This window comes from Silurus meridionalis, chromosome 4 (assembly GCF_014805685.1).
Source record: "Silurus meridionalis isolate SWU-2019-XX chromosome 4, ASM1480568v1, whole genome shotgun sequence".
In the NCBI taxonomy this organism is placed as follows: Eukaryota; Metazoa; Chordata; class Actinopteri; order Siluriformes; family Siluridae; genus Silurus; species Silurus meridionalis.
In genome coordinates, this window is record NC_060887.1 from 13,755,614 (window position 1) to 13,767,753 (window position 12,140).

At 38.3% G+C, this 12,140-nt stretch overlaps 1 protein-coding gene across 1 annotated transcript; it reads right to left on the reverse strand.

The window, feature by feature from the left end:
• Positions 1–2,643: 2,643 nt before the first annotated feature.
• leng9 (leukocyte receptor cluster (LRC) member 9) lies at positions 2,644–10,340 on the reverse strand. Its single transcript, XM_046848154.1, has 6 exons — positions 10,165–10,340; positions 5,270–5,369; positions 4,890–5,008; positions 4,647–4,804; positions 4,369–4,537; positions 2,644–4,112 (listed from the first exon to the last, which is right to left on the reverse strand). Exons 1-6 carry the CDS (start codon positions 10,211–10,213, stop codon positions 3,196–3,198), a joined length of 1,512 nt encoding a protein of 503 aa, XP_046704110.1. The 5' UTR covers positions 10,214–10,340; the 3' UTR covers positions 2,644–3,195.
• Positions 10,341–12,140: the final 1,800 nt, after the last annotated feature.

The following is a 12,140-nucleotide window of genomic DNA, read 5'->3' on the forward strand; positions in this document are numbered from 1 at the left end:
AATATTGAAATAATTCTAAGACTACAACTAACCCCAAATCAGCTTTAGGAATAAACAAACAAACAAACAAATAAAGAAATATACTTCAGTGTTTTGAAATGCAAAATAGATAAAATGCTAAAAAAAAAAAAAAAAAAAGTCACATTTGATCCCCACCAATATATAAAAACATGCCGCGCGCGCACGCACGCGCACACACTGTCTTTCTTTCTTTCTGTCTCACACACACACACACACACACACAAAGGAGTGGGCTCTATTTAGAGAATACAGCCTCTGATGGAACGGGGGCTGGAAGTCAGAAAGCACTTTTAGAAGATTGCTGAAAACACACACATGAGCTGAAGACCATAAACACTGTCTAAAAGGAAACCATTGCTATTGTCATGAATTAATACATGCATCAAATCACTGATCATTGGAAATGTGATGGCTCTTTATGAGAAATGAGCACACAAATTGAACACTAAATCTGATAGAATGTGACGCATTGAAGAGAGCACTGGATTGGAGTATGAGATTATGGAATGCTATATGATGGCACTCTGCAGCTCTGCTACTGCTCGACTAACATGGAAGGATTAGAAAAGGCACAATGAAGACAAATGGAGGAGTGAGCAAACAGAAAAAGGGAGAGGAAGGGAAAGAGTAAAGAGATGTGAGGATGGGGGCATGACTGTGTGAAAGAAAAATAGAGGAAAGGTGCAGTGGGCATTTCTATATGTCTGGGGGGAAAAAGAGGGTGCCGAAGCGGGGAAGAGAGATATGATTATGTATGAAGAACTTTGGATACTTGGCAGCTGCTACATATTGTGCATGATAAATCATCAGTCCTCAAAAATCACTTTACACACAAACAGCAAAACTATGAAAGGCCTTATATTGGTCATTGCACCTTGTAGTTAGACGAATGGTCACAAACTTCTATGAAAAATATATTAAAAAAAGAATCTGAAAATGACTGAATTACTGAAAATGCAACCAAGAGGCACAAACAACAACAAAAAACTAAACTATTAATACTGCATATTGCCATCTTGCAAATGAACACATTTGTAAAAGCGCAATGTTCAAATCATTTTGGTCACTGCTAAATAATTCACAGCGTTGACCATATAAAACTTTTTAAATTTACACCGCATTATTAATTCATGTCCTGGTCAATTTTGGGTTGACCAAGTTACATCCATCAAGCCGTCTAATATATTTGATGATGCATTTAAAAGCCTGGCAACCAAATTTGTTGTGCAATGATGTAATGACATGGTTTTATTTAAAGTATGTAAAGTAGAAACAAGAGAAAAGAAAAACATTAAAGCGTCTATGTGCACCCTGGAAACCTAAAACTCTAAATCAGACCTGTCAAGTCAAAACTTTTTTCTGACTCATAGGTTGTCACGAATGCATCAACACAACCTTCGACAGCATAGATTACAGTGAAGCTGCTGTTAAAACAGACCATGATATAGAGAGGTTGATACCATGGAGGACTGTGTATATATACTCACCATCCTCTTTACAAGAAGACCTGAAACATCTTGATGATCAGAAGTTAGAGACCAATGGCTAGATGTGTTTGGGTGGACAGCAATGCTATGTTAGCACAGATAACCACTGAGAACACGTAAGAGATTCCATGTTTCCATTCCTATCATCCAAGAACAGGAACCGGAGGCTATCAAGGGAAAAACTGAAACTCAAAACTGGACAGCTGAAGGCTGGGAAAGGACTAGGTGATTTTTACCTAATCCTCAATTATCCAATTTGGGTTGAGCCTGTAAACATGAGTCTCAGATTTCTGTTCTTAGCTGATATGTGTGGAACCTGATATTTAATGTTTTGTACATGCTAAGATGCTTTTCTGCTCACCATGGATTTAAAGAGTCATTATGAGCTACTCTATCCTTCTTGAAATCCCAAACCAATCTGGTTGTTTTCCCCCGACCTCACTTATAAACAAGGCCTTACCACTGACGGAACTCATTTTTGTTTTCTTTGTGTGTCTTTTACACTTTTCTGTGTAAACTTTAGAGTCTGTCATGTGTACAATTCCCAGGAAATCAGTTTTTGATTAAATATACCAATTTAGCCCTGGTACTATCTGGTACTAACATTCATGCCATGATCAAAATCACAGAAATCACAATATATTTTCATTCTGATGTTTGATATTAAAATTAACTAAAGCTTTTGAATTACAAAATATTTTTTACAAGGTAAACAAATTATCAATTTATTAATAAAAATCCAGGCTCTGTGGTGCTTTCCCCAGTCCCAGGTTTTGGCTAAAATATATCAGCTAATGTAATGTAATAATGCTGGATGTGCTCATTGACTTGTTAAGTAATTAATACAGACATAATCTAAATGAATATATGAAGTATATGCCTTGAGTTTTGCAAAGTCACTGGTGAAACATTTGCTATGAGCTGTGTTCACACAGTCGTCTATTTTTCCTTAATATATTTTAAATATGAGGAAACATATTGTGCAAGTTGCAAAAGGGAGAGAGATACAACAGCTTTATACTGCACTTCATGTTGCTAATCTTAATATTTCATAGATCCTTGTTTTACTGATTCTGTAGAGGTCTGTCTCTGTGTACACACTAAACAAAAAAATATAGAAACTGCACAACAGATCAGCTGTTTCAGGATGTTGATTTATTTAGCAACTGATCGAATCACTCCTAGTTCATATTATATCATGTGACAAACATAATAGTGAAATCTGATGACTCTGGAAACAGATCAGCTCCAATAACTGCTGTTTTGTACAAATTGTTATTATTTGTACAAATTGTTTCTGAGACATAAAAATTATTGTAAAATTTTACAGCAGTAATAAATGTGACAAGCCAAACTTGAGTAATCCCTGATTATCTACACCAGATAAAGCATGCACAGTGAAGAGATAACTAATAACTAACAAAATATGACAAAACATTCTTCTTAGAGTCTCCAAACCTTAAAATCCCTGAAGGTTATGTACTATTTGGAACAGAGCCTCATAGGCTATACATTATTATAAAATGCAATGAATTGGTGTGATCGGGGTTCATTGGACTTTTTGAAATACAGTTGCAATGAACATTTACTCAGGAGACCAGTTGGGAATTATTTCTCTTCAGAATTTCTGTCTCTTGCTGATATGCAAAAAAATGACTTCTTCATGATTTCTTTTTTAATCAACCATTTACACAGTGGGCAACTGCACAGAACAAAGTGTCTCATAAAAGCCATCTGCAGCCAATGGAACACTGACGGCGCACAGACACAACTTGTCCACCGTTAGTTTCCCAAAGTTTAATTGCTTAAGTTTAATCCGCCACACTTCTCCAAATATCCTTTCTGCATCAGGATCTTCCACTTTAGCTAAAGTGAGATGGTAGTTGGGGTTTCGTGAGGCACGATGGAGCCAGCCTTTCTCCCTGAATGCTTCCTGGAGGGGAGCGTTCAGGTTCTGGATGTCCAAGAGGGGCGTGGGGGCTACGTGGAGAACTTTTCCATTGAAGTGCCTCAGCTTAGGCTTGAAGGAGACAGAAACTGGTGGTTTGTAGAAGCTTTTGACTACAGAGCGAAGGAGCTCACTAGCAGCAAAAACTTCCTCGGGGCCTGAAAGTACGAGCAAAGAGAGAGTAACATGCAGTGACTCCGGGTTCACCCAAAATGACTCAGACTGGGGCAAATGAGTCAGAACCTGCTTCTGGACAAGCTGGAAAGCCCGCAAGGCAGCAGGTGAGTCCACACGGAAGCAAATGAAATGAGTGGGCTTGCGTGGTTTTCGACCTGGTCGTGGTTCCTGGGGTATGTTTTGAACAGGCTCCACCTCTTCATCCTTCACTTCCTCCTTGTCCCAGCTGTCTGTCCATTTATCCTGTTTTGTGACTTGTTCGTCTTCTTGAGAGATGGATAATTCCTCTGCCTCTTGAACTAGACCTGCATCTTCACAGGATTTGTGTTGCATATTTGGGCTGGAGTCTAACGTTTCTTCAGCATCACTGAGAGTTCCGGTGTCCGCAGCGTCCATTACGTTGTGGTTTACGGAACCCTGCTCATTTATCTCCGATGTCAATTCTTCCTTGTCTTCTTCTGTATCTGGAGCAACATTGTCTAGAATTTTTGTCATTTTAGTAATGAGACCAAGGGGGAACAAACATTAAGGATCACCATTAGACAGCATGTCATAAAAAAACATTAAATATGCATCATTTAGCACAATGATTAGGCAGAGGAACAGTAGAACAACACTAATGAACTGCTGAATATGAGATTAACTTGAACTGATATAAATAAATATCGCTTAAAACCAGCAAGGAGATAGAACATGCATGATATGATATGATATTCATTGCTGGAAAAGCCTCACCCTGTGGTTGATTCCCCTTATCAAATGGAGACATTATTGTTTGTCCTGTGGAGCCAAACACGTGGTCAGTACGACTGTCTTTGTCCCACACACGCTGGCCCTTATAACTGAAGTACTGGATCCTGTGACGAGGAATAGCCATTTCCTCTGAATAGTCACAGTCACACACCTGTGTACATGTACACTGCAAGTAATTACCCTTTATACAAGATCTGAAAAGTCTGAAATAAATAAGTGCAATGTAAAAAAGAAAAAAAAGCCAGACGTGTATCCAACACCTGAGTGTCCCACGAGAAATCAGAGAAAGGACGTTCCAAAACTCCCAGAAAGCGGTCCAGGTGGCCCACTATGAAGTCTGCTGGGTCCACAGTAGTATCCCACACAATCCTGGATATGACATCATCTGCCGTGCGCATGCGCAGCTTTTTCTCAGGCCCTTGGAAGTGAAACGAAATGAGTTTTTTCTCTAATGAACTGCAACCGTTAGTAAAAATCATTTTGCCACCACATACAACATTTACCTGTGTTTTCTTCATCCTTGGCCTTGTCTGTTTTACCCGACTTTCTTCTGGTTTGATGTTTTTTGCATGCTTTCTCTTCGGTTTGTACCACTATAGGATCAGCAGGTGCATTTGAGCCACTGGAGGGTTGGGGGGAGGGGGGTTGGGAGGGCATGTGGAGGAAAAGTGGACACAAACCAGAAAAGAAAATAATGGTGCATTATTCCCTAGAGTAGTTCTGACTATTAGGCCCCATCAAACCTTTTTAACATATTCTAAACATAATGCTACAGAAACTACGCCACCTGCTGTAATAAAAGTCCACTACAGATTGCCATGGGTTTTACATTCACATCAATTATGACAATAATCCAATGATGTCTTTATAGTAGCTGACAAACCCATGTGGCAGGCGACATCTGTCTCCAAAATGACACCTGCCCACCAGGAAAAACTTGCAGACATCAAGAGCTTCAGGGTTCTCTTTAGATGCATCCGGATCTGAGCAAGAACAAACGCGATGGTTATTTAGAGACAAACTCTGTAATTGAGATTTGTTTTCCTGGATTTTGCATTCAATTTAGCAAATGAATAGCATATCCTAAAGTGTTCCTTTTCAAACCCTTTTCGAAGTTTTCTTTTAACACAACATTTAGTCAATATAACATAAGGTTTTCATATTTTAAAGATCCTTTTCTATGGAATCAGTAAACTACTTAAATCAATTTCAAATTCTTAAAAAAAAAAATAATAAAAACTTTGATCACGTGACCCTGAGCAAGATGGCAGCTTTAGAGTTTTGCTCCGTTTTGAAAACTATTTTTATCTAGCCCTCGTTTTTGTATACTTTGTGCTTATTCAATAACATGAAAGCAGATGAAAAGTGGTGGGGATAAGGATTTTCCTATTTTTCCGGCAACAAGGTCAAACAAAAATTTGGAGAAAAAATAAAATCCCTGCCGCACGTGATAGAGAAGGGGAAGAGGCTAGTGCTAGCCTACAATCGGACACTTTACTTATTTTGAGTGAAATCAGGGCTGTGGGGGGAACCGGCTAGACGGTATTGAGGGACAGTTGGGAAAAATTCCTTCCTCTGTTTCAACCCTCGAAAATGCATTCGCCGCTCTCACTGCATGAGTCACCGACCCCGAGACACGTACAACTACAGCCGAGCAACGGATCTCTGCAGGGGAAGAATTTGCGTGCTACCGTGGAGCAACTGCAAGCTAAAGTGCACGACCTGGAGTTTTGAGGAAGTTTTCTCTGTCTGTCGTGTTTCTGGGTGGTCAATGAAGGTGTTGGTGGACGGTGTGTGTGATGAGTTGATATGTGAGCTCTGTCATTTGAGGATAGGCAGAGGATTGGTGGGGGTTATTGTTTATGTTTAGGAAAGCCTATTATAGAGTTCTGTTGTCTTAATCTTACTTCTGTCAGTCCACAGCATTCAAATACATTAAACAGCACTGATGTATGTCTGGTCTGACTAGGGTGGTCACATGGAATGTGAAGGGCATGGGTAACATAGTCAAAAGAAATAACACTATTCTTATATAACTAATGCACTCTTACATGAGACACATTTGTCAGATACAGAACATTTAAAGCTCAAAAGAGACTGGATTGGAGAGGTATATTTTAGTTGTTCTCATCAAATAAACATAAAAAAAAGGGCGTGGCCATTTTGATACATAAAAGTTTTCCTTTTATCTTAGAGCAGGTTGAACATGATCCTAAAGGCAGATTTGTTCTGATTACTGGTCACATCTTGGGGAAAACCTCTTACTGTTATAAATGTGTATGCTGTAAATGAGGACAGCCCTGACTTTATATCAAAGATGGTCCTATTGTTTATCATAAGTGTAAGTGTCAGAGCTGTCCCCTGTCCCCACTCTTGTTTGCCATGTACATCGAACCCCTGGCAGAAATTATTTGCGTGCATAGTGGCATCCGGGGGGTAATGGCAGGTGGGATGGAACACCGTCTATCATTATATGCGGACCATGTTCTTCTTTAGCAACCACAGTTATCCATTTCCAGTCTGTTGGAGACAAATAATCAGTTTGGTCAGTTTATACTGGATATAAAATAAATGTAGGAAAATCCCAGGCCATGTTCTTGAATATCCCAAAAACATTTAACGCACAATGTCCCTTTTACATCAATGACTGGGTTTCTCTATTCGGGCATACATATAACCTCTGATTTAAAGGATTTATTCTCTAAGTACTACTCACCCTTAATGGCAAGACTTAAGCAATATATGAAAAAGGGGGACCACTTTACCAATTTCTTTTTTTGGAAGAATTATCACAATCAAAATAATTGTGCTGCCCTGTTTATTTCAGAGTATAGCCTGTTATTTGAATCAGAACTTTTTTAAAGATCTGAATATAGCTATTGATAAGTTTATATGGAATAATAAAAACCTAGGATCACACTTGCTTTCCTTCTCAAGGCAAGGGAGTGTGGGGGTGCATGTTCTTTGCCCAAAATGCAGCTCTATTATTGGGCTGCTCAGATTAAACAAATGCTTATATGTTTTTTATATGATACAGACTCCATGTGGGTCAGTATGGAATCTTTTGCATGCGCACCAAGAATGCTAACATCCCTCCTATTTCTTCATTACTTTAGAGAGGTCTACCCATTAGCTGGAAATTTGTTGTTATTAAACACTCTTTTAGCTTGGGAAGATGCCAAAGAGTATCTCAATGTTCACAAGAATTTTTCTATGCAATCCCCAATCGCTTTAAACCCTGATTTCCCTTACTCGTTAGCCAGTATCGGCTTTCGGACTTGACCAGAAAAGGGTATATCTAATTCAGCCAGTTTATTTACAGAGAAGGTTTTTAAATCTTTTGAGACGCTTGGAATAGATTACCAAATTCCCAAAACAGATATTTTCAATTTTCTCTAATTATGTCATTTTATTCAGTCGGAAATGAGACAGGGGAAAATTCACTGGGAACTTTCTGATATTGAAAATAGTCTTTTTCTTCCTGGGGTGCTAAGGGGTCAGATTTCCTATCTGTATTCTCTGTTATCAGAATCCTCTTCCCCTTAAAATCCTTTAAGAAAGAGCTGAGAAAGGGATATGGGCCAACTATTTACTGATGACGAATTGCTCTCTATATGTGAGGAGGTTTTTCATAAATCAACCTCAAGCTCTGTGCATGAGCAAAACTTCAAATTCATATACAGGATATATATTTTCCCCCAGTACGCCTTCATGAAATGTACCCAATTGTATCTCAGCTGTGTTATAAATGTAAATCTGAAATAGGAACGTTGATGCATTTATTGAGACTGTAAGAACATTAAACCTTTCTGGCATGAGGTACATAATATGGTTCAGAACACACTGGAAACACTAGAAAATTTACTATGTCTTTGAAATATATATTTAATAAAATGCAAAACATCATTGGATTTCTCTACTGACTCACACTCTATTAAAAGTCATTATTAATTTGGCAAACAAATGCATATTTATTTTATGGTCATCACTACATGTACCAACTTTAAAGATGTGTTTATCACAAGTGGCTAATCTTCTCCCTTTGGAAAAACTTACATATGACTTGCTGAACAAATCAGATTAATTCCGGTGGATATGGGCCCCTTTGTGTGATTTACTTGAACAAGCAAGACCATAGCCCTGACTTATAATCTTTTTCACCCTTTGCCTTTCCATGGTCACTTTCTCATATTAACAATACATTGTTGTTATATTGTTATAAATAAGCTTAAATACATGCTGTGTTTGTTGACTGATCGGATCTGTTGTTGTTTTAATAAGAAATCAATAAAACTATTATAAAAAATGTTTAATACTTTTTTAAATTCAATAACAAAACACCAGGTGAGACCAGGTGCATCTGAAAAGACTTCCTATCTCCTATATATATAGTGCACTTTTTCTCACTAATTTGTACCAAATATATTTGTATTTGTATCAAATGACCATGTTAGCAAGGTCGAGTAGATTTAATGGTGTCAGCTCACGGACCCTGAAGGAAACCCTGTGACAATGTTTTATACACAATGTATGTCCATATACGTTCCATGTCCATTTTTATTTATAAAATTTATATTTAATGGAATAAACATGAGAAACCTAACCCGTGTTACGATACAACACAAACGTTAATAAAGCTGTAATGTTTATGACTAATTTGCCTCAAGCAAATAGCCTCGCCTTTCTGACGTATGACATTTACGTCAGTGTCCGTCTTCCTATACAATGAAATGCCTCGACTGTTTATAGGGATTAGTGGACGATTGAGAAAATTCAGCACAGGCCTCAGAAGGGGATGTCTAGAAAAGAATCAACATGATTTAAATGATTACTTTTACCAGATTATTTTAGCTTTGCTCCATTTTATTGCTTTTTTATTATACTACTCCTTTCAACTGTGTATTGATCTGTAATTACAATTAAACTAACTGGATAGAAATCTAGTTTCAAGAGTGATGGATATACATTGGGACCAGCAAACATGTCCGGACATGTTAGAGCTACATGTACTGTAAAGGTATAATGGCAGCTTGTGTTTGGTATGGCTGTAAATCATGTCGATCATATTTCAACCTTTGAACCCTTTTTACTTCACCACTCACCTTTTAGAAATGTGAATGAAATAAAACCATATCTGGGTGTAAAAGCTGTGCAGCCTTTTACCTTCTTTCTGTCCTTTTCCCTTTTATAGTTTATCATACATCTGTTAACTGGTTGCATATATCAGATTTATTGTGTGACTCGGACAGAGAAAAGCTGTTGCTATCAATCATTGTTTACTTAATCAACTGAGTCAGTGTAATAATGAAAAATAGATCAGATCGTCCAATTGACGGAAGGTTTTTAAAGAAATGTCATGCTCCTTTGTAAAAGTATTAGTTTAGTATTTCTTAAAATACCAAAATACAGTAGTTTATTTTAATACATGGTGTGATTGCTGTAATTTGTCGTTTATTTTGATACACTTAAAAATAAGGTATTTAGTATTTTATTTAAAAATACATTTTGATGTACCTTTGCCAACCCTGCTGTTTGGAGTTTTAATTCACATCAGAAGTGTCTCTCTTTTTATTCACAGTACAACAAAGAGCTGACTTTTGGGTTTATAAAATCAAGTGCTCTTTTGACCAAACCCTTTACACTACACTAGAGATATAAATCTAGAACAATTCACTTTACTCTATTACTCTCTTACACACTAAACCTTCGAACGAGACCTTTTATCTCTCTAACAAAGTGTCAATGAGTCACATGGTTACGAATGCTGGAAATGAATACCTCTTTGGGTTAGTTCTGTCCGTGTTTTCCCGTCTTCAGCACCCTCCATGACAGATCTGGAAATCTTTACCAGCTGCCCAGAACAAATCTATGTTTAGTTTTAAGAGAATTTGTCTTCTAACACCAAGCTGATACAAGGAAGTCAAGGTACACGGGGCGTGTGTTACCGCAATGACGTCATACCGGATTCCAAAATCATGGACACGGAGTCTGACGTTATAATTCTAGAAATAGTGAAAAAAAGGTATGTTGTCTGCCTCAATATAAATGTGGGAAAACAGTGGGGTTTTCATCTAAAAATTTTAACGTTTGTGCTGAACGTGATGCAGGACTGTGTTCTATTTTCTGCTTCTTCTTCTTCCTCTTTTGGCTTCTCCCGTTAGGGGTCGCCATAGCGGATCATCCGTCTCCATACACCCCTGTCCTCTACATCTTCCTCTTTCAACCCTACTACCTGCATATCTTCCTTCACCACATCCATGAACCTCTTTTTTAGTCTTCCTATTTTCCTCTTTCCTGGTGGCTCCATCCTCAGCATTCCCCTTCCTCTGCACATGTCCAAACCATCTCACTTTGTCCCCAAAATTTCCTACATGCGCTGTCCCTCTAATAGACTTGTTTCTAATCCTGTTCATTGTCGTCACTCCCATTGAAAACCTCAACATCTTTAGCTCTGCTACCTCCAGCTCCGCCTCCTGTCTTTTACTCAATGCCACTGTCTCTAAACCATACAACATCACAGGTCTCACCACAGTCCTATAAACTTTCCCTTTCACTCTCACAGATACTCTTCTATCACAAATCACTCCTGTCACTCTTCTCCACCCACTCCACCCTGCCTGCACTCTTTTCTTCACCTCTCTAACACACTCTCCATTACTTTGCACTGTTGACCCCAGGTACCTGAACTCCTCCACCTTCTCCACCTCTTCACCCTGCAACCGCACCACTCCACTGCCCTCCCTCTCATTCACACTCTGTCTTACTCCTACTGACTTTCATTCTCCTTCTCTCCAGCGTGTACGTCCACCTCTCCAGGCTCCTCTCAATCTGCTCCCTACTCTCACCACAAATCACAATATCATCCACAAACAACATAGTCCAATTAGACTCCCATCTGACCTCGTCCATCAACCTGTTCTATCTCCGACTCATATTTGGAACTAGAGGCCACAATAACAAAGTCTATTTGCACCCAATCTGCACTTTACCTTGCACTTTTTGTACAGGCTACAATACAATTTTGCATTCACTCGAACTTGGAAACCCAAACCTGTTCCAGCTTTGCAATGCCCCTGTGCACAAAGTGAGCTTCTTAAAGATCTGGTTTACATGGTTTGAAGAGGAAGATCTTAAGTGGCCTGCTATAGAGCTCTGATTTCATCCCTACTAAACACCTATGGGAAGAATTGGAACGCTGACTGCACCCCAGATCTCCTCACCTACATCAGTACCTGCCTTTAGTAACACCCTTGTGGATGATGAACACAAATATCCATAAGCACACTCCAAAATCTAGTGGAACATCTTCCCAGAAGAGTGGAGTGGATTATAAGAGCAAATTGGCACTAAATGTAAATTGAAATGCTCAAAAATCACATACCAAACTTATGACCAGGTGACCCAATACTTTTGGAAATATTAATATGTCTAGTTCATGCAGTAATAACTATTGTGTTATCCAATAACAAGGTTTATTTTTATTTTTCTATTTTCATCATACATTTTATAAATGCACAAATTGAAAAATGTCTGAAAGACAGTGGGAGACGAAGTACACAAACTAAGCACTTCAGTTAAAGTAGAGATACACCAAGTAAAATATTATTCCAGTAAAAGTAAAAGTGCTTTCTTTCAACGTTCACTTGAATAAAAGTACTAAAGTATTTGCCTTCATATGTTCTTAAGTATACAAAGTACAATGCTTTATTATGTCTATAATGTTCCTATTATCATTTTTGTCACAAGACTCTTTC